The sequence below is a fragment of the Haliaeetus albicilla genome, chromosome 2 (genome assembly GCF_947461875.1).
Source record: "Haliaeetus albicilla chromosome 2, bHalAlb1.1, whole genome shotgun sequence".
In the NCBI taxonomy this organism is placed as follows: Eukaryota; Metazoa; Chordata; class Aves; order Accipitriformes; family Accipitridae; genus Haliaeetus; species Haliaeetus albicilla.
The window spans coordinates 11,060,916-11,083,852 of NC_091484.1; the positions used below are offsets into that span (position 1 = coordinate 11,060,916).

Consider the following 22,937-nt stretch of genomic DNA (forward strand, 5'->3'; position numbering starts at 1 on the left):
TTTGTTAACAGACTTCCAAGGCTGGGTTAGTAGGTTTCCATGGCTTCTCCTTGGGGAGAACAACTAATCAACACTTAAATATTAATTGCACTAAAATATACAAGTAATTAATATGGAATAGAAATGAAACTTAGAAGCCTTCAGATGAAGTATTTTTAAGTTAAAAAGTTTTATTTCAATCAAAAAAATTGTGGAAACCATTGCTTTTAATCTGAGCTCCAAATTTCTTTTTAATTTAGGATTTATTGAATTAGTTAAGTTGAAGAACTTCCAATGGAATAGAAGCTCAATTTTCTGCCAGTATGAGTGCCTCTCTATTTAATATCCTCTCCACCTGAATTCCTTTGTGAATCCTTCAGAAAGGCTAGAGTTCAGAAAACTTAGAAAATGTCATCTTTCTCACTGAAGACAGTGAATGTACTTCACTTTATCTATCAAGGTTATCAAATTAGCATTACAAAATACATAACACAGGAACACTGAAACTATTTTGAAACCTTGTGTCTTGAATAAGAAAAAGGCATCAACACAACTGTTACCACTTTTCGTGAACTATCCTTTAACAAAAGAAAGGATTAATTAAAATTAAAAGAAAGTCAAACTAATGTTAAACAAAAATAACAAGCTAATGATAATTAAGGATTACATGTTATTACAGAAATATAGCTGTCATTGTCATTGCTATATCCATCTGTGGAAAAACAGCTTACTTCAGGTTCCTAGATCATGTATCTGATATCTTCCATGAAAATTATCAAAACAGACACATTAGAAAAACAAAATAACTTCCATCAGAATTCCTGTTTCTCAAGAAGTCATCCTCCTTCAGCTTGTAAATATGAGTCACAGCAATTAACACTAACAAAAAATATGACAAAAAAAAAAAAAAAGAACACAGCAGAATTTAGCATTTTTATTTTTCAGAAAAAAAACACAGCCACTAAAAGAAGCAGTATGACCAAACATTGCAAACAGATTTTTACCTTCATGATAGTGGCGTTTGTTTGACCATGACTGTCCATCATTATGGCATAAGAACCTCTGAATACACCGACGAATTATATCTTCAAAGCCAGGTCTCATGGAAGACCGTAATGAGTTTGTATCAATGTTGACAAGTTTGCCTGTAACAGGAAAGAAAATACACAAGTTAAACTCTTTATAACTATGCCAATCCTTTTGTATAAACATGGTATATTTCAGAAGGCTCCTATATTACCATTTTAATTGTTCATCAGCATAACACCAAACTTTGAGTATGCAGGAGTTACATTTATGAATTATCTGCCTTATGAGAATATGATGCTGCTTGTTAAAACATCAATATTCAAAGGGATTTAGATAACTGAATAAGAGGAAGTTAAGTACCCACAGGTTAATGCTAGAGCTTTAGAAAACAGTGACTTTAGTCTCCGGTTACAGGCACCCAAAGGATGCATACACAGTAAAATTTTCAAAAATACCGACCGACTACATCCACAAATGAACATCATAAACACTAATTGGCATCTGAAAAAGCCCCATCTAGTTTATATAAGTATTTCAATTTAAACAGCATAAAACACTTTAAACATTAGCTCACATACTGTATAAAAATACAAGCATTCTAAAGAACTTTCATTAGATTCAGTTATGATTTAAAGTATTTCTTACGTGTAAAGGAAAGCACAATGACAACCATTTGAAATGCTGCCAAGTTAAAACACAAGTAATGCTTTATACCAAGCTGCCAAACAATAGCATACTAGCATAGAGACAGAAAATGCATCCCACAGTTGTTGTTATACCCCATTGCCAACAACTATATATTGCAAAAAACAGTTGGGAATTCTCAGTATGAATTCTGTTAGTCACTACAGGCACACAATTTATTTACATATTTGATTTATTTAAAACAAGAGCACACAGACAAAAAAGATACCTTCATACCTTCATCTTGGGTACATTTCTCACCTGAAAGATCATGTCTTGTAATAAAGCTCTCTGGATTTGTTGGAAATACCCTTTCTGCAGTTGTGATACGGCGTGCCACACAAATCATACAGGACTGCAAATCTGTATTTAAAAAAGAATGTTTCTTCTTTCATTTCTGTCCTGTTCTATTCTATTAAAGCATCTAATAAAATAGCTGAAGTCCCTTTCATTGTTAAAATGGAAGTATAGACAATAAGAATTGAAGATTTTGCATTCTGTTCCAACTTACTTAAAAATGGATTGCAGAAGCTACAGATTTCATAACATGTACCGAATACCAAAAACCTTAACTCAAGAGATTTCTTTTGTGCACAGTAATTCCACAAAATTTCCTACCTTCCCCCTCTTCCATCATAGCTCTTGGCTGAGATAAAGCAAAGCACTGCATTGTTTCATATCTTTGACGTATATCCTGGTGGCTGCCTACATCTTCCAAAAGATCATGAGAGGTTTTCACCATCATCCGGCAATTGAACGTATGACTCTTCTGTCTAGGTGTTTCACTGGTCCAAGCAACTCCGTTAACTTAAAAGAACACAATAAAAATTTATAAAGATTTTCAGACAGAATCAATTCATAACTTATTTTTCTTAATTTAGATACCTTGTTCCTAGAGAGATTAACGAATATTTTAAGATGCTTTCTCAATATACCATCAGTTTTATACCTTGGTATAAAAGAGTAGCATTGAGAATCAAGTACAAAAACCTCTTTCCCTTACATGACACTTTCAGTCACTTGAAGGAGAGCTGAAAAGTCCTTCACGTATTTAAAGAACGAGCACTTCCCTCAGCTGCTCTTGTGGCATTAGGAAATGTGTTCTTTTAGTATCCTTGTTTTAAGTTACAGGTAAACAAATTGCAAAGGCTAAAGTACAGTGTGAATTTCCAGCACATTTATTTCTGGTGGTATGCTTTAGTAAGAACTCAGTAATATTTTTCAAAATGAACGTATTTTTGGAGTCAAATATTCTTTGTACACATTATTTGTTTTGAAAGGTTATCCATTACAAGTTGTTTTTTTCTTCTCTAACTGTTTTCAAATAGCCTAGTAACAGTGTAGTAAGTCAACTTTAATTACCTGAAGATTTAGGTAAGTTTTTAAGAAAGTCCTTCCTGTCTTCTTCATGCAAGATACCGTAGACACTCGTATTAACCAAATCTTCTTGTTTATATTGCAGATACTGTGTGACATTTTCTGACACAAATACTATGTTCCCATCTCGATTTACAACGAACAGGAAACCGTCCAATGCCTAAATATTAACATGACAGCATAACATATAAGACACACCACCTAATTCTGAACATAATTTAGTTTAAAAACTATGTGGGTGATAAATGTCAAGTTACAATACATGCATTTCTTCTCAAGGGTAGAGATGAAGTTTTAAATTTTTCTCTGAGGAAATTTTTATCTGGTAAGGAACAATTTCAATATTAAAAATTAACCTGTTCATTTGTTATTCTATTGAGCTCTTTCACAGTGATAACCAGCATGTTTCATTCTTGCTTTATTTGAACACAAGATAATGAATTTGTAACATTATTTCAACAGGTGGCAAATTGAAACAAGGAGAAATTCAGTAGAAACAAGTACCAAGTCATGGACATGAAAACATTTCCACCAGCGAGTGACCAGATAAGAGAGAACGGTCTATCTGTATCTTAAAATACTGTATTTTCTTAACTGAAAGAAAATTTCAGTATCTATGTAAAACAATTAAGTTTCAAAAGTACTTTTTAATGGACTTGTAAATATGGGATTAATTTCTAGGCATAAAGAAAAGGTATCTGTTATGTACCATTTTTTACAATTATCCTTACGTTGTTTTACTTGATGGCAACATTTGTTTAAAATGCTTCAGAATTTAGAAACACAAACCCCAATACACATCAGAGACCTCTAGTCTTTGCAAAACCTCATCCATTTATTTTAAGGCCTATCCCCTAAAAAAAGCAAACTATTCCTTGTATTACTAAGCACTGCTTTAGTAGTAATTTGCTAATGACTGCTGGAGAAAGTAAAGCACAAGAATATGAGAAAAAGCCAAATGCTATCCTTTTCTTTCCTTCTAAAGAGAATTCCGGCAATATTAAGAAAACATGATAGATTTTATTCCTGACCCTTTCAAACATAGATCTGCATAGTTCTTGCATAGTTTTTATTACTATAGGATTGCAGGCTTTATTGTAATATTTTCATCTGCCTTAAATATTTGTTTCCATAGGGATTTACTAGGGCCTAATTTGTACTTGCCTGTAATAAAAGAGGTCCCAATGAATCCTTATCAATAACTCCTTGACCTGTAGAAGATACATCAGCTTTCTGAACATCATCATCATTAGCAACTGCTTTTCCTGAAACCCAAAAGATACACTTCAGTAAAGCAACATTTCACATGAAGACTACATTTTAATATTACAAGCCAGATTCTAGGAAATATGTGAATAAAAGCAAAAAAAAAAAAAAAAAAAGCACGAATGAGAGAGGAGGTCTCATACATTGTTAGTTGCTTAAGAATAGGAAAAAATGTCATGGCTATGTAATGCCAAACTCTTTGCTCACATAAATTGACTCGACAAAATTCACAAGATAAACTTTTTTTGTGAACAATATTTCTTCTGATGCTTTTGGGATCATCTGTCTGATCAATGCTTGCTGAATCTTTCAATGGCCATTAAACACACTCATTATACATATCTCTTCCTTGTGATTTTATTTTTATCATCTCATCATCATTGGTCACAGTCTTCAGATGCCGTCACCATTGTTCTACAAAAATGCTTTCGCTCATGTTAATATATGCGTGTGTCTATGTATACGTATGCGTGTGTGTATATAATAAAATCACATTTTAAGAATCAAAATATCCTAAATAAATTGATTGCAGGGAAAGGTGCAATCCCCACCAGGCAGCAGAATTACAGAAAACAAACAGTAAGCTTTGTTCTGTGGTACTTGCTAGCTGGCTAAGCAGACCACAAGAGGAGTACAACATCCTACGGGAAGATTCTCACATACTCAACTCTATAATGAAACAGAATTATTACATTAGAATACACTAGAATACACTAGAAAAACCTTAAAAACAGAAGTTAAAATTAATTTTTAGAATTGTTTTAACATGTTTTCAAAAGATGTGCCAATTTACCATGACAGGTAAAATATACAACATAGCGCACTTGATTTTTTTAATACTTTACTGCCCAAAGGAAATATGTACCCTTGGCAGGCTATAGTCATTGGGGGTGGGGTGGTGTTAAAAAAAAAAAAAATATATATATATATACACCCCTCACTATACATTTCAAAAACAGGTTTTGCATATACCTCACCATTAAAAAAAAATATATTATTATACCACTTAGGTTTACCCTAGCTGACAAAAATTACCAAGATTTGATGCATTGCTATTTTCTCCTTTGTTGACTCGACTATATCCTGAGTACAGCCAACTGCACTATTTAATTATTTGATCTCAAGCTAAATGTATTTTAAATATACTGGAATCACATACTTAACCATTTAGGAAGCATGTCTTAAACAGCACAAGAAAACAAAGGGAAGTCCATAAAAACATAAGAGGAAAAAATAAAAATCAATATATCTGATTGGAGGTGTGCCCCATAAGAAACCAGGTATTTTTTAAGAAATTCATTTCAAAGCATTAAACTCCCTTTAAGCATGAAGTCCCTTGAAGTGAAAGACAACAGTATGTATTCTTCATACCAAAGGGTATTTGGTGTATTGTACCAGCAGATGGTACAATAACCATCTGCCTTTAGCTTGTCTGCGGACTAGCTTAAGCTTTCCTAGTATTTTCAGGAAACTGATAAGAAAGGCCATACAAAGTTTTAAAGCCCTGATTCCCAATAAAAAGTAATGGTAAATCCTTGTTTACTTTTAAACAGAAAATTATTTAAGGCATATTAAAGGTTTGGTTCAAGACAAAGTTTGAAGACTTTCTCAGTTACATGCTACTGTGAAAAACACTACTCAATTTCCCAAGTAACTACTGCTTTGGAAAAGGAATCACAAGGAAAAATTAAATTATTTATTTTGGCTTAGCAGGGAACTGTACCTTGCTCTTTTATCTGTCGAATCTGTCTCACGGTTTCTTTTAAAATAGCACATTTGTCTGGTTTGACATTGAAATTGTCAATGTCACTCAGATTAGCAGATATCAACTCAGCCAGTTCTTCAATGTATTTGCTTTCCTGCTCTCGCCGACGCTTCTCACCACTGCAGGTCAGACTAGGAACCAAAAACATAATTTCATATACTTACATACCATCATATACAAAAGCTGTGCTCAATCTGTGAACTTTAATGTACTTCATGTAATACCTACCTATTAAACCTAAGTAGTAGTTATTCTTCCAGCAAACATAAATCTGAAGGGGGATGTGTGTGTGTTTTGTTACATTGTTGTTTGGTTTGGTTTTTTGTCGTTTTCTTTAAGAATTTTAAGTACAAGTTTATCTTAAGAGGATATGAGAAAGCTATTCATCAAAAAAATCCTCCTGTGATTAATGTCAAATTTCATGAAAATAGCAATTGCCTGTTATAAAATTGTAACACTCCTACAGAAAGTATATTTTAACATTATAAGTTACTTCAGATTTGTTTATAATTTATTAGACAAATAAAATAGAATTTTATCATTCTATGAAATCCCTTTGGTTTGCTTGTAACAAGATGACTACAGGAGGGGGATACCTCAGAAATTTCTAGGCATCAGGACAAAAATGCCACCTCAACATCCAAGAAAAGCAGAATCCCAGACAACCTATTGTTGCTGGATGAAGTCTCTCTCTGAAATTCCTTTTCCTACATAGATTAATGTGCTGAGTAAAGACACTATCTACAGCCTAAATCAACAGAGGGAACACTGTCATACACAGAGTATGCCAAGAGTAGGAAAAGGACGACTTGGGAGAAAGGAAAGGGACAAGAATGAGCACACCGAGGGAATCAAAAGAGAATGAATATTCTTTGAGAAGAAATCAAGCAAAAGAGTTAGGAGAGTATGCATGGACCAATATTGGAGAAAACATAAATTACAAAGCAGGGGCTTGAAAGATAAAGAAAGCTAACGAAGGGTGACAAAATGAAAAACAGAATTCTTGAATAGACAGACAGACAGACACTAGAGAAAGGGAAAGAGAAATTGAAATGGAGGACACTCACAAAGAGACACTGGGATACGGTGGGAGAATGTGAGGATCTCAAACACAATGTGTTGCATGATGGAAGTAATTAGCATGGGACAGTGGGGATGTACATAAAAGGGAGAAATATGAGCACACATGACGCCTGCTATTTTGGTGAAACTGAATACAAATTTAATAAAGGTTAATACTCTGTGGGAACAAGAACATGAAAGGATAACACAGAACACTTAGCATGTGGTCGAAAGCAATGAGGCTGGAGGGGTACAGAAAACCGAGTCCCTTAGATAACGATCTCTGACAGAGTTGAGTGAGGGGCAGGAAGACAGCATAGAATGCCAAAATTTGAGATGAACTTGTAAACTAGTCTGGAGAAACGGAAGTCAACAAAAAAAATGCTCAACCTATTGCAGTATTCAGTGCTGACCATGACCACCTGAAATGAAGCCTGTCAAATCAATTACCAGATAGAAGATGCTGCCTTTGAAATTTCTGTGAAGCAAGAAGTTTTTCTTCTTTTGCCTTGCAATCACAGCTTCAAACAGTGATACATTATATGTTCACTCTATTAAGATTTCTGCAAGAGTCTAATTATAGTGCATAGTTCATCAGCTTTGGCGTATCTACACATAATAGTAAAGTCATGTATCTTCACAACAGAAGCTGGCCTAGAGTATTTTTCAACTGAACAAAATGATTAGTTAGAACTTACTCAAAATTGCAATGAAAACTTGAAAAATATTTTTAAAAACCTTATTAAAAAAAAAAAGGGGGAAAGGTCTATATAAACCTACCTTGCACCTGGTGTATCACAGGGCAATGGCTTGCGTTTCCTTGACTCATTGGTCAAGCTATCCAAGGAGTTTTCTCCTAATCCACTCATCTTGACCATGCATCAGCAACTAAAAGCAATAAAATAAGAATTGTGAATGAACCTCTCAAAATAATAATTCAAAACACAGAGGATTTATACAGAAAAGTTCTTTATTTTTTACCAGATTTAGATTTATGAGTATATTTACTGGAAATCCATATACCTTTTTACCAGTAAAAACATAATATTTGGTTACCATTTTTTTAAAAATCAATTTTTTATTTTGCCAAAACAGAGGTTTACAAAGCTTTATATCAAGGTAAGCAAATATAAATGTAAAAAATGCATTTATTTTGATTCAGATATGTTTAAAAATTTGCACCATAGTACTGGGGCCACTGTATAGCCAATTTGTCTGAAAATAAAAAGATTCTCATTGTATGTTGTTTTAACGTATGTTTAGATAACGTGAAAAGAAAGTGGCAAATTAACATGTTATGCCAAAATGTAGTTAAATACTAAGGATAAAGTTAGATACCATTAAAGAAAAAGGCAAGCGATACTCTGACGCACTGAAGAACAGGTGATCAGAACACTGAAAATACAGAAATGTTGAATAAAATTTCCTTTTCTGTATGCTCCTTTCTTCTCTTCATGTAATCTAACCAATGCAGCCACAAATAATTGTCATCCTTAGGAGTAAATCAGTGGGCTTAAATGAGAGTTTCACACCTGGCTTGGTATAAAGCCAACAGATTACTATTACCATCTCTAAATCAGCAGGTTACTATAGTCTTAACTTCATGTCTCTTGCTAAACCTGCTAAAATGAATAGTTTTCTAAAACTTTGAGGACAAGGCAAGCAAAGACTTCAGAACTCTTTCAACTCTATTGCTTCTGCTGCAAAGATTGGGCCATAACTCAATAAAAGAATATGTTGCTTTTGTTGAAGTCTAGTTACATTAATCAAGCCTGGCACCTTATATATCCATGACACTCATCTCCCCTCATTCCCAAGAGGAAAAAGGAAAACAGTCACAGAGGAGAGAAGACACCTATACCAGATCCTGCTATGCTATAATAAATCACATGCTGAGGGAGGAAAAAAACTTTTAAATGGATCTATGCTATCTACCTAGCCAGAGTATTTTAGAACATAATTAGAACTATAAAATAATCTAATAATTTGTATTTGGGTTTTTGTACCACAATGACAACAAGACACAACTGGGCAGTTAGAAGTTTAGCATTATTTTATCCTTTTTACAGAAATTTCTAAATTAAATGTGAATTTAACTTACTGCAATCTAGTTCAGGCTGCAGCTCTTTACTCCATATAGCAAGAGCAGTAACTGGTCTTAAACATTTATTTAGGTAAGAAAGTTATACTTGTTAGTTGGAGAGAAACTTTCCATAACATATAACCCAGGCACTAATAAAACTTTCAGGAAAAAAAGTTCTTTGAGGATCTCCACAAGCAAAACCCACCATTACTACAGTTATTAAAAAAACTGGCTTAGGATGACCAAATCTCTAGGAGTCAGTGATCACATATCACAAGGACAAGGAACTGATAGACATGCTTTCATCTAAATGAAGTTTATGTTAAGGTATCAGGGGCTGGTAGCCAACTGATTTGAAGCATCTCTGCAGAACAGGATCTGGCACCCTTGTGAACAAGAAATTAGTTAAACACAAACCAGCAGTGCACGCTTGCAGCAAAGAAAACCAACCCGTTAGAAAGGCACCTAGTCAACTAACTGCTTCTAGGACAAGATATCTAAAGAAAAAAGTGTGTGTATTATTTCTGATGTACTAACCTTGACTGATTGGATTTTTTGCTTACTGGCTTTTTGTAGGAAAAAAACCCCACTACTACTTTAGTTCTTTCTAAAGTCTAAACTGAAAGGGCAAAGACACACAAGAACATATTTGCATGCAGCAGTATGGGGGTTGCTTGCAATAGCTGATGCTGTTGTTGCAGGATATTAGCTATGGGTGGAGAATTTAAAAGGACATTCTTACAGCAGTACAAACCTTTGAAACCTAGACAGGACAGGACTGCTGGCTGCACTGAGAAGCAGACACTGGATTACTCTGGCACGTGTACAAAGCTCAGAAGTAAAATGGCATCTCTTTAAAGCACAAGTTCTCTTTGCAATTAAGCAAATGTTACAATGCTTAAAGTTGTGTTCATAACCAATCCTCATCCCAACTGATAGGCATTAGGAGAGGAAAGATAATATACTTTGTACTTCACAATAAAATTAAAAATAACAGTAAAACATAATCTTGCATTTGAAATAAACAATTACAAAAAATGCTTAACTGTAACTATGGTCATGGACTGCACATATAAGAAGTTGGTTTTACATCTAAATATTCGATATAAAACTGAGATGAATAAGACAAAGCCCAATATACAGAAAGATGGAAGAGCAAGCCTGAAGACTTTTATTCAATCTATATTCCTCCAGGGCAAAAACCTCTCAAATACATTTATAGTGGCCCACCTTATGTGAAGTTCAAGAAAAATATACTGTTACACCACGAGATGACAGTATAGCACTGAACAACCGCAGAGATAATATTTTCTTCAATTAAGCAGCTGAATGAAAAACTACTCATCTGAACAAGTAAGTAGTTTCAAAAACAGATTATAGAAACAGGCTATGATCATGCAAAAAGCAGTTGATTATCTGAAGCTGATGCTCAGTAGAACATTTGACTCATAAGGTCTTATGCCTACAGACCTCACAGCTAAGGCTGAATCCTGAGAGTCATTCTGTAGGTGACACACGCACACACTCCAGGATTGGAGCTTCCCTCCCCGTAACTGCATTCACAGGCAGAGTATAGAGCTGCAGGGTTAAGAGCTACTGCGGAAAGAGAAAGGAAGAGCCTAAAATATAAGACTTAAGGATAGCTCAGGAAGGGTGTGGGCACAGCAAGTATGTCAGAAGCCAAGAGTAAATTCTATTTAAGAGGAGGAAAGATTTAAAATGCATTAAATAGTTGAAAATACGAGCTAGGACAGACATTTCACCAGAACGTAATTTTGCAGGTAACAGGGTTGCATTGAATGAATTAGAATGAAAACGACACTTCTGGTTTAACATCTACCTGTACTGACAACTCACAATATGATTAAATACAAAAACAAAAATTATTACATGATTACAGCATTTGAAACATGATACATATCAGAGAATACAACCCTTCTTCTATTTCAAAAAACGTTTCAGTGCCTAAATATAGCAGCTTGGAGAATGAAGGAAAAATTAGGTAATTCATGTAGGCTGTTTCCCTACTATTACACCCAAGTAGCTTGTGGTAGTTTATTCAGGCCTGAAGCTGCAGAGTTCCTGCACATGTATTTTCCTTTCCCTAAGAGTATCATTACAAGCTGAGAAGGCATGTAATGCCTAGAACAACTCTGTAACTGCTTAGCTAAGCAAATTACAGAAGCTGCTTCCCAATACAGATGGATTTACAGTACAAATTAAGTCAAACTAATTTCCCTGCTATAGGAATTATTCACAAAAGAAGCTATTACTCAGTGAGTTAATAATGAAAGAAATCACCACTTAAAAAGTACCAGGTGTTATATTTATTCACTGAATATGAACCTATAATTTCTAAGGAGCTAAAAAGTTTTCCCAAAAAGAAATACATTTTGAGGATTTTAGGGAATCTTCTTGAAGTTAATCATTATTTCAAAAGACAACTCCAAAACACAGCATTCAAAAGTTAAAACTTTTATGCATTTTTACTACTAAAAGCTAAAATGTTTAACACAGCCATCTTTGTAAACTTACTCTCAGAGCTAACAGGCAATAGCATTATTTCTGGCTCCTGATCCTATAATGCTGGCTAGAAAGACTCCTCTGCTAGTTACACTGCACAATATTACCTACGTAAGTGAAGCATTTTTTAAAGAAAAGAATTACACAGTGAACTTCTTTCTATTAATTGTGTAATTAAAATAAATCTAAAAGCTAGCTTAATTTGACTCGATGAATAGCTCAGTTACTATATAAAACCAGGCAAATATAAGAAACTATGTTAAATTTTAGATAAGTATAAATTACCCAAACCACAGGAATGATAATCTTTTGTCACAGAATATTATTTTTACTCAGAATAATGGAAATACAGATATGACAGCAATCTCTTCCATGAAAAATCTGACAATTGTTCTGCTATTTTTCTTCAAAGTTGCTTGCATGTATAAGCTCAAAAAGTAGATGGCAAACCTACTGCATAGAAGGATAACTAACAGGGGGACTGTATTATGAACTTGACCTATCAATACATACTATAATGCACTTTTTAATGAAATGTGTATGCAAGTATTTGCTTAAAATGCAAGAAGCTACAGCAGATTGACTTGCATATAAGGATGAAGAAATGCTGAGTATAACTTCTACCCAGTGATAAATAACTATATTTTTCTAAAATTTATCTGTTCCTAGTTTATATAATTTATAGAGAAAATTTCTTGTGACTGCCAAATTTTAAAGCCAGGTACTTAATGAATGATAATTCCTATGTATATAATAATATTTAAATGTTTTCTAGTCTGATGTCATCAGCACCAGCAGCTAATTTTAATTTCTAAATTAAACTGCCCATGTTACTCCACTGTATTGGAATACTTTGTCATTTTCATCAAACATTTTATAAAATAAAAGCATTTTATGCTATGCTCCATTTAGCTGTTGAAAACAGATGACAAAAAGCCACCTTTATTCTGTCCAATATGATTTTCCAAAAGTTATTTGGAAAAACAAAGCCCTAGCTCTTGCCAAATAATTTAGAAAGGTATACATTTGTATGAAATAGGGAATGGAAGTAAATATGTCCAGAGCCCTCCAAAGTTTATAGTTAAAGCAAATTTGAGAAAAACCAGGATGATGTAAGAGATGGTTCAAAGTCTTCAAAGCAAGACATTGTTTAATTCCATCGGTTGTAGCAGTACCAAACCACTATACACTGACGTTCCTAACACCACCAGTGGAGTGGAACCAGAGGCAGCAATACTTGGAGAAAAAGTTCCAAACTTTCATGATGATTTGCAAATACTAAATACTAGTTTCTGCATTACTATTGATTTAACTTTTCAGATAATTTCCTAAATTTTCCAAAATTTTTCTCACTTATCAAAAAGGGGAAGCAAGAAAACAAAAAATAACAAAGACCTTTTTGTTCATCAGTGAGTGCATTGAAAAAACTTTTGTCCTTATTAATAAGGTACATATGTCTACATCCTTTGCAATGTACTATACACTTTTCACATGTCAGGTTGATTCATTTCTCAGTGAAAACCACAGATGGATTGTTAAAAAGGTACTGATTTTTTGCATGTGACAGGTAAAACAAGTTCTAGTAATTATTAATCCATCCATTGCAACAATATATGTACAGCCTTCCAAACAAAAACATAAAATTTAAATAAATCATCAGCATTTAGGACTAGCATTTTTCAACCTGCCAGGGTTTCAATATTTTGACAGGCTAAAAAAAAAAAATATTATCTTCTAAAATTCTGTCCTGGACTACCAAGAAAAGGATACATATGTCAACAATACAGTATGTTTGAAATCGGGAAAGTTCCTAAAGCCATTTCCTAGAGAGCATTCAAGTCAAAAGGACATCGAGAACTACTAAGCACAGTAAGCAGAAAGTTTTCAGCTTGATACGATAGTTTCTTCCCTGCACTTACTCATCTCACCCTCACACAAATTGGAAAACTACTAACTTAACAACATTTATTAGATTGCTTTCTGCTAGTTTGTCTTTCAATGCACGGGCTTCCTTCTCCAGCTCAGGCATTATTCCCTCATGTCCATGTTCTCAGTAGCTGTAGATGAAAGACCTATTCACCAAATAGGACACAGCAACTGGGAAGGTTTTGTCCTAACAGGGGCCCTAAAATATAAACAATTAGATGCTTCAGATTTAGTTTTTGTATTTGTTTAGCTGAAATAGTTGGCCACACACACACAAAAAAACAAAACCCACAAAGCACAACTATACAATACTAATTTAAAACATATCCAAACTAATTTAAAAAATCATAGTATTTGCATAAAAACATTTTTAACTCTTCTTTGGTCCATGAAACCATCAACTTTTTCCTATTCAAAATATATGTACTCATGATATCTTGCAAGCTTGGAAGCTTTTCTGTCTGAGTTGATTTCTTGTTTGAAAAATTCACTTGGGAAAAAGTATAAATTGGCTTTTAGCATTCCCCAGAATAATCCAATTAAGAAGAACTAAATCAAACCAGTCCTTTTCAATGAATCATGAAGATGGTCTGCAATTTTTTAAATTGTATATAATGTTAAAATATTAAATATAATCCTCCTTTCTAAAAACCAAGACATAAGTCACACAGTTTTTAAGATGCAAATTGTAATAAACTGATTTATGCTAAGCAAAGCCCCAAATATTTAAATCTTATTTGTTATAAATAAAACTAGAGGACATTCCATTCAGCAGCTCCGTATTCTTAGTGAAAATTTGTAATTTCAAACTTATATTTCCCTCAAATACATATATATAAAAAGTATGATAGCTTTCCAGTGAAACTTCTGGTTCAAAATATTCTTGAAACTATGCAAACATTCTTTTGTTATAAGACTGACCACAGAAACAACTGATACTCCTATTTACATAGATAAGAATTCACAAGAAACCAAACGGGAAAACTCATTTTGTGGCAGTAGTGAAGTAAGGGTTTTTTCTTCTTCTTTCTCTCCTCCCCCCCCTTTTCTTCTTTTTAAGAACATGCTTCTTATATATTTACATGAACAATTTGTAAACTGTAGCTTTAAAAATGATAAGGCAGTTAACTATTCAGGTACATATAGTCCCAATATGAAATCAGTCACTTACTTGTACTTAGCAAACATTCAAGCACAGCATATTTTTCAGAGGACCTTCAGTCAGAATCAGAAGTCATTTTAAGTCACATCCTGAAAAACAAAAAAGGCTGTAATTTAAATAAAATAAGTGCTTGCTTTTCGATTTTTTCATCTAATATTAATAATCTTACCAAAAAAGTAAACACTCAATATTGAAATATTTTAATGTTAAATGAGTTTAAAACTCACTTATAATAACTGTAACTAACTGCCATCTCTGCTATATGCTAAACAGCTCAAAAGTCTGAATCTTAACATCACAAATGCCACCCAGTAAGCTAGATTTCCTTTCACATAAGAACTAAACATATTTGTTTTAAATGTTTGGGGGTTTTTTACTTTGGAAGAAATAATGAAACTGTTGTAGATGTTTGATCTTGGTAACTTTTAAACCTTAATATAAAAAGCTGCAGCCCCAATTTAATTATTTTGTAAAATTATGACTGGCAAGTAAAAATTAAGTGTGTAGCCACTCTACGTCAGCCTGTACACACTGCTTGGTACATAACTATTAAATGAGAATAGCAAACTGTTTTCAGAGCTATGAACACTCAGGTTTCTGTTACTCTGTTTTTCTATGAAATTCTAGGAATGATTAAATCCATATATTCATGCATTTTGTACAAGGTATGATTAAGTGTACTAATTAGCGAGATTCTGGGCCTCTACAGAGAATTACAGTAACTTAGGAAAAGTTTTAAACAACAGCTGTGTGATTGAATTGATTTACTGAAAACTGCTTAAAGCGCTACGTAAAGCAGAGGCTGTTCAAGCTAATTAGAAAAATAAATTGCTCTTGGGAAATATTTATGAGACATTCACATGTAAGCGCACACCATAGTCCTATCCAAAATCAAGAGTTTCAAAATTGATACTTCTACCCAGACTACTTAATAGGTAATCACTAGCAGGCAGGTAAAGGAGTTTTATTCAAGTAGCTCATTTCTTAAGAAATTAAACTGAAGCTTTTCATATCAACTGGTTGCATGTGCATTCATCTGCTGTTTTAACCATCCCTTTGACAATACTGATTGTAGCTTTATTTATATGAACTGGAATTACCAATTAGAAGGTTGATTGACAATGTGGTCACGTAAGAGTAAGCATCACAAGTAAATTGTCTCCTAATTAAAGACTTCTATAACACCATTTTATGCTAAATCAACCTCTGCTAATCATGGAAACCAGAATAAAACCACAAAAAAAAAAAAGAAGAAAAATCTAAGAAATCTTAAGATGCAGTATCAGAAACATTTGGACATCATGGAAAATTAAATCCTTCAGTTGTTCATTTCTGTAAAAATGCTAGACCTGACGTATACTACACACAGTGATAGCTTGCTATCTAGCTTCCCTGGGATGGTCTTATACCCAACAAGGGCTATTTTCTGATGTCTCCACTGGACAGAATTTATGAAACAAAAAGGTAGCATAAATTACATTCACTGTTCAGTTCGATGTGCAGGGGTTTTTTCCTTAAATTTCTACAACAGCTTGATATACACCTGTGCAAGAACAGAAGCAGTTCAACAGAATCACAAACAAGAGTCTCACTGAGAAGCTGACCTATGCAGGAGAAATGAACAGCACAAAATCACTTGAAGGTGGAAGATTCAATACCCACAAGTATCAAAAGGATTCTGTATGACTGGCAGTGCAAGGGAGAAGAGAAGAACCCTGAAAATGAGGTTGAAGACCACACAAAAATCTTAACATTATGTAAATTAGTTTTAGAATATTCCTTCTATATTCCTCTCAAGTAAATATTCATTTCATGGATGTCAATATCTGAGCTGTTTAAACAGAAGACGGAATACAACTTCTCAAAGAAGTACTGCAGTAAAGTAAGTAAAAAAATAACCTTCTGAATAATCTGAAGGCTCTTGAAGGGTTAGAAAAGCATCTAGAGTAGCATTTGCACTAATTTGGTCTGGCCAAACACTGCAGAGGACCATCCTGTGAGAACAGTCAACTGGCAGGGCAACCTAGACAGATATTCTAAATGCTGTTCTACTAAGCAGGATGAAATTAACACAGCCTGAAGTAAGGGTGAAAACCCTACCCAGTAAACCAAACAAAAAGTTAACACCAAATATGCTACAGTAACATTTTGCCATATTTCAAAAGTAAATTAGACCTCAAGTCACTGTCACTATAAATAAAACAGGACATTAAAATTCTATAATCGAATAAGTCATTACATTGTTATCATCTACGACACTTACATGAAAAAATAAAATATGTCCCTCTTTTTCAATAATACTTGGTCTTTTCCTGCTAATGAGAGCCCGAACTTTTAACTATTGAAAGTTAACCATTCAACTCTGTATCCCTACTCTGCACCTACATGTTTCCTCTTCTGAGTACAGAGATAATAGCCAACTTCTTAACTTTTTAAATACAAAAATGTATTTTATTTCAACATTGGTTTCTGTTCTGCTTCACATTAATTAGTTTAGGTTATTAGAGTGCCTGTATCAAAGCACACTTGTGCACTACGCAATTGCCAGTCTGAGAGACAGTATTGTTCTAAAAAGCCTGGCATTTGGGGCTGTGCAGTCAGCTTCTCCACCAGCTCTCACCACACCAGTACCACTTTCAACACGTGAGCATAATATTTCCTGTCTAAAAACTGCTCAACCAAAAAACAAGAGTGCTCACACAAAAACATCATTCGGCATCTTTTGATCTCAATGAGCTCAACATAGTGACCTTCAACTGATTTCCCCACTTTCAGGATGAGCTACAGAGATACTCAGTTTACAGCATAAAAAACCTGGGCATCCAGCATAGCCTGGCTACCAATTTAAGTGTACATACAGTCCAGTTTTGGATCCAATTTTTAAAACACATAAAAGAAAAAAGATTACATTAGCATTTGGATGGGACAGCTAAGTGACAAGCTATATTGTTGCCTGTGGCACAGACAACAACAATAAGACAGAGAGCTAAAGCTACACTGTTTTTAAGGTTAAAAATATACATATATATTCACGGTCAAATGTGCCAGATATGGTAAACACAGTGGTCACTTTTTGAAAAAAGACATTAAAAAGGATTGTATCTGTAATCCTCCTTAAATGTTTTAGAGATAAATAATGTGCCCGTTTAAAAAAAAAAATTAAATACAATACACTACACTTCAAACTGCAGTGCATAAACCCAACATTTTTAAAGCTCTGGGGGAGGGGAAAAACGCAGCAGATAAAATTGCCACGGAACCTTAACTACAGCTTTGTGAATCTGAAAGTACAATGTAACAAACTACTGAAACAGATAATGAGACTCAAGTACACCGAGCTAATAAAGAGGTTTTGGTATACTGTAACTACTCTTTACTAAAAAGAGTAGGTTTTAGTACTACTAAAAAGTCTTATATTTTAACATTAAAGCAGCTATACTTACGTTATGAAGCTAAACAGCAAATTATATTGTAAATTGTATTGATACATCATTATCCTAATCTAGCACTTCCATCAGTGCAGTAACTAATAAAATACTATTCCAAAACATACGCATTTGATCATTCTCCACTCTTTCCTTTTTTCCCCCACCCCCTCAGCCAAAAAGATCATTTAATAGATAATAAATGACTTGGAGACTTCACTGAATCAGGGCTGTCAGTTAAAAAAAAAAAAAAAAAAAAAGTTGCCATCTATAATCTGGTAGCCAGTGAAGCACACCTTGTTGCAACATGTTAAATAATCTTAACTCAGCACACATCCTTTTTATATTATACATTCCGTCTTAGGGAGACTATAATTTTTCAGGCCTTGTCAGGTTTCATTTACCAATTCCCCTGCAATGTTTAGTAAGCACTATGCACTCCTCAGCTATTTTTCAGACATGACAATTAACTTGAGCCTTGTTCACTTTGCATGTATTAAAATGACAGGACGCTTTCAGTTAAAGGATGGTCAAAAGTGGAACACTGAGCTTGTCTCCTGTTCCTCTGATAAATAATGCGTGCTCTATTTTTGGAATGTCATTACTTGTTAATTTGTTTCCTATACATCCCTGTTTGCTAGTCACAGCAATAGATATAGGACCCTGTTACAACAAACAAAATGTATGAAAGAGAAACTCACTGTTATAAAATAGACTAGTCTTTATCCTTATGCCTTTATCCTTCACCATACACTGCCGAACACTTGTAAAGATTTCTCACCTGTCAACTTTTGCACAAAGCACTGTAGTAAAGTGGTTACTGCACCTCATCACAGGTCCAAAGACATGTGAGCCACATCACAGACTCAGAACAACTGCTGCCCTCATAACCCAGATGTGAAAAGGTACTGAACTTATTTGGCTAGATGTGTTTGTCAGGATATAGCTCTTGTAAGTAAAAGACAATTGGGCATGATGCAGCCACACCACCTAGTTGCATGACACTGCTAACAGGAATTGGTATGCTCAACACAGCAGGGCAAAAAATATTGGAGGTGGCCTTTAATCTTGACTAATTTTCGAGCCACTGTACTGGAAGAGGTAATCCGGGCTTTCAATACAGCTGATGGCACCAGTTTGAATGTTTTTATAATGTTTTTAAGATAGGTAAGCCCTTACAGACTTGTATCTGGAAGAGTTGGTAAACAGTCATTAAAAAAAAAATTCAAAATTTAATAAATATATAGAGAAAGAGAAAGAAAAAATCCCTAGCTCAAATACCACAAAGAAAGGAACAGGATGTGATGTCTGGGCTACTATAATGGGACTTGGTAACTACTTACCTGGTAAGAAACCACAGAACATCACCATTCTTTTCTATACATCCAGACACTTTAACAGCAGAAGAAACTCAGGCAAGTCAGTAGCTGGCTGAAATACACATGGTCTGCTTAGGTTTTATATTAATATTTAATGAAGATCTAAAAGTGGAAAACACTTCTTCCCATCATCCTTGTCAAAAACAGTGGGTACTATGGAAAGAGTTTTTACTGTGACCAGTGTACAAACCTCTCTACTATTACTAACAGCAATAAAATTCTAAAAAAATAGGAAATTTATATTAAAAGTGTTCCATTTACAAGATAAAATACCCTTGACAGAGCTCACAACAGAATACCAACATAACAGTATTGCAGAATTACTTTCCAGCTCTATATACACGTAATTCATAAGTGACTCCATGCCATTTGACACATGACATAATCCGCAGGTTAGTAAGAAGAATGCAAGCTGTATCAATGCATCTCTACATATTGCAATGTCAGTTTAATTAGGAATTAAATTTGAAAAAATTCACATAATTTCTTAAAATTGAATTACATAATCCTAAATTATTTCAAGATTAGTCCAAAGTACAAAATCTCTCTAAATTAGAAAAGGACATCAACTGAGAGCCTTAGAAGATGAAACTATCAGTTTGACCATATAAATCTGAAAACATTATTTATTTATTTTTAATCACTTCTACTTTTTATGTTTTGTTTTTAAGTGGATATATTAACTTACCTGATGAAAGCTTATTTTTATGCCTTATCAATATATGACTTCAATTCTTACACAACTTTGACTACTACACATTACAACAATGTGACTACCTTTTCATTACAAACTTAATCACTGCCACTATAAAGAAAAAGTCCAATGCAAAGGCATGGTTGCCAGAAACTAAGCAACGATCATATCAAAAGCAAATACAAAACGCTATCTACTAGTAGATATTAGATGGGATTCATGGCACAATTTACATAATTGGGAGAACTGTATTTTATAGAAACAAAATCACACATAAAGATGGGTGGGTTTTGGTGGGGTTTTTTTAGCAGAATACAGTAGCTCCTGTAAGATAACAGTGTGACAGAGACTTTTTCCTCTGTGATCTGATAAACATACAAAAGCTTTTACCCTAATTTAACAATGACTAAGGAATTAGTTCTCCCTTAAAAGGGAGGAAGCAACTTCCCAAACATAGTTACAATATAGTAAGAATTCAATCTGCAAGTTTTCAGTAGCAACAACTATCATTTTCTTTGAGGTAGCTATACACTGACACTTCAAAAGCAGAGAGTACTTACTAAGTTCTTGGTGAAAACAGGAAATGTAATCAACTAAACTGAGTTTGTTTCACTTAATACACGTGATCCCTCTCCAAGGCATCAACAAGTTCATTTCCCTTACTGAAGCTCTAAATGTACCATCAACAAGTCCATTCTCCTTCCTGAGACTCTGAATGGGTTCACATACATTTTTATGTATTATATGTATGCAATTTTTTTGTTCTGCCACTCTAACCTGCCAGTGTCTCATGGAAGCAAAGACTACTTGCTGGATTTCTAGAGACAACTTAAACACAACTATAGTATTACAATTAGCATTAACTCATTTAGTGCTATGGCATTGTTATAATTGAAGCACACCCTACCACGCCAAAATCTAACTCATTTTACATAGATCACAGTTTTATATAAAACACATTTAGAATGAGAACAGCTCAAAATCAGAGTTTTCCAAAGCAGCAGTTAAAAATTGGGCAAAATATCAGCAATTTCCTTGTAAAAGCCTGTCCATTGCAAGCTTAAATTTAAAGACAGAAGTCATTTTACATTTGGATCAAAATCTCTAACAATACCAAAATGCCTTCAGACAAGGGGAAAAACTGACTGGTTTTGACAGAATGAAACATTTACTATACACACTGAGTTCCTGACATGTGGTCTCTACCAAGTAGATGCCAGCTTTTGAGATTCTACAATACTCAGAAAAGCATTCAAAACAGATTAATTTGTTGGATTTTCTAGAGCTATTACTAGCAATGAATGTTCATCCCCAGTATTTCCAATTTAGTCTTTGAATCTTGTATGTGAATTGAAAGTATTCATCAATTCAGTAGGTATGGAGATTGGCTTTTAAGAAAAGTGCTCATGTGAAGCAGTAAATGCTTTCAAGTGTCAAGTTGCAGAGCAACAATATTTTTTAATTGGAATTGCACAGCTGAAAAAAAACATTGTAACTATTCTTTTTATATTTGCATATTTAAAAAGCAAGCTTCTCAATTAAAAAACAAATCTCTCAATTAAAAGCTATAACCGATCTAGAATTTTTGCAACGCTCTAATCATAGTTTTGTTTGCCCGGTTCTACTTTGGGCAACTGTTCATCTTGGGAGATCAGATGTGATCTAGTTGATGCTTGTGTCTTAAACGACACTGTCATTAATCATCCCACCATATATTTAGCCTATCAGCCTGTTCACTTCATCTGCCATTTCCTAGCACTTGAATAATCACAAATTATTAAGAAGCGCAAAAGTTTATCAACAGCTGGAAACCGCAAACACTTGAAAAGAACAGTCCTGGTACTTCTGAATATTTCTACATGGCTCGGTCATATTTTGCCTTTGTGGAAGTACTGGGGAATGGTAAAATAGAATTGTTTCTGTACTTGTACAGAGTCTCCTGGCAGATACTGCAAAATCCTAACAAAGCTAACCTTTTGTTGTATGGATGCTACAAAAAAGACCATTTTCAGTCAGACTGACCAAGTAAGGCAAGTTGTTACACTCAACATAAAGACCTCTGAAGCAAAAATGCTTGAACATTAAATACATCACATCAACTTCAAAATTTACTGCAGTGTCCTGGCTATCAATAGAAAGAGCCTCTTTGATTCTGACTACTAAAAAGCAAGTTTTTCACTTTTATGAACACCACAAAATTAGGTCTACAAAGTATGCAATCCCATGCTGCAGTTTCAAGAATCTTTTATGTTAGTGTCTAGACAACAATTTTTTGTTCTGCATTTATAAAAACACAATTTGTTACACAATTAACAAATTAGTTTCTGATATTGACCTTGGAAAAACTCCAATCTCTCAAGAGTTCCATTGCACAAATAGCAAGAAAACAACACAACATAATGCTTAATGAAATATTTTGGTTCCAGTTTTTATGATGCTTCAAAGACAGATTTTGGTATTAGTAGCAGAGTTACACACAAATAAATTAATAGAGAGAAATAAGCCTTGCCAGTGGTGCTCTGGGTCCACAGCAGATGAGCTGGAATACAAGCTACCCAAAACATGCTCACAGTAATTTCTGTC

At 34.0% G+C, this 22,937-nt stretch overlaps 1 protein-coding gene across 6 annotated transcripts in view; it reads right to left on the reverse strand.

Moving 5' to 3' along the window:
• Window positions 1-22,937, reverse strand: part of NCOA3 (nuclear receptor coactivator 3) — an 87,025-nt gene that overhangs the window by 15,761 nt on the left and 48,327 nt on the right. For 3 of the 6 annotated variants that reach the window (XM_069805905.1, XM_069805863.1, XM_069805872.1), the window contains exons 3-10: window positions 14,866-14,945; window positions 7,943-8,050; window positions 6,059-6,231; window positions 4,234-4,334; window positions 3,055-3,229; window positions 2,311-2,499; window positions 1,954-2,055; window positions 984-1,124 (exon numbers count right to left, since the gene is read on the reverse strand). In XM_069805905.1, coding sequence (XP_069662006.1) covers window positions 984-1,124; window positions 1,954-2,055; window positions 2,311-2,499; window positions 3,055-3,229; window positions 4,234-4,334; window positions 6,059-6,231; window positions 7,943-8,040 — 979 coding nt within the window. In that variant the 5' untranslated portion in view covers window positions 8,041-8,050; window positions 14,866-14,945. Of the gene's footprint in view, window positions 1-983; window positions 1,125-1,953; window positions 2,056-2,310; window positions 2,500-3,054; window positions 3,230-4,233; window positions 4,335-6,058; window positions 6,232-7,942; window positions 8,051-14,865; window positions 14,963-16,399; window positions 16,461-19,624; window positions 19,713-22,937 lie in introns of all 6 variants that reach the window. The other 3 variants (XM_069805881.1, XM_069805892.1, XM_069805897.1) reach the window with 3 other exon arrangements.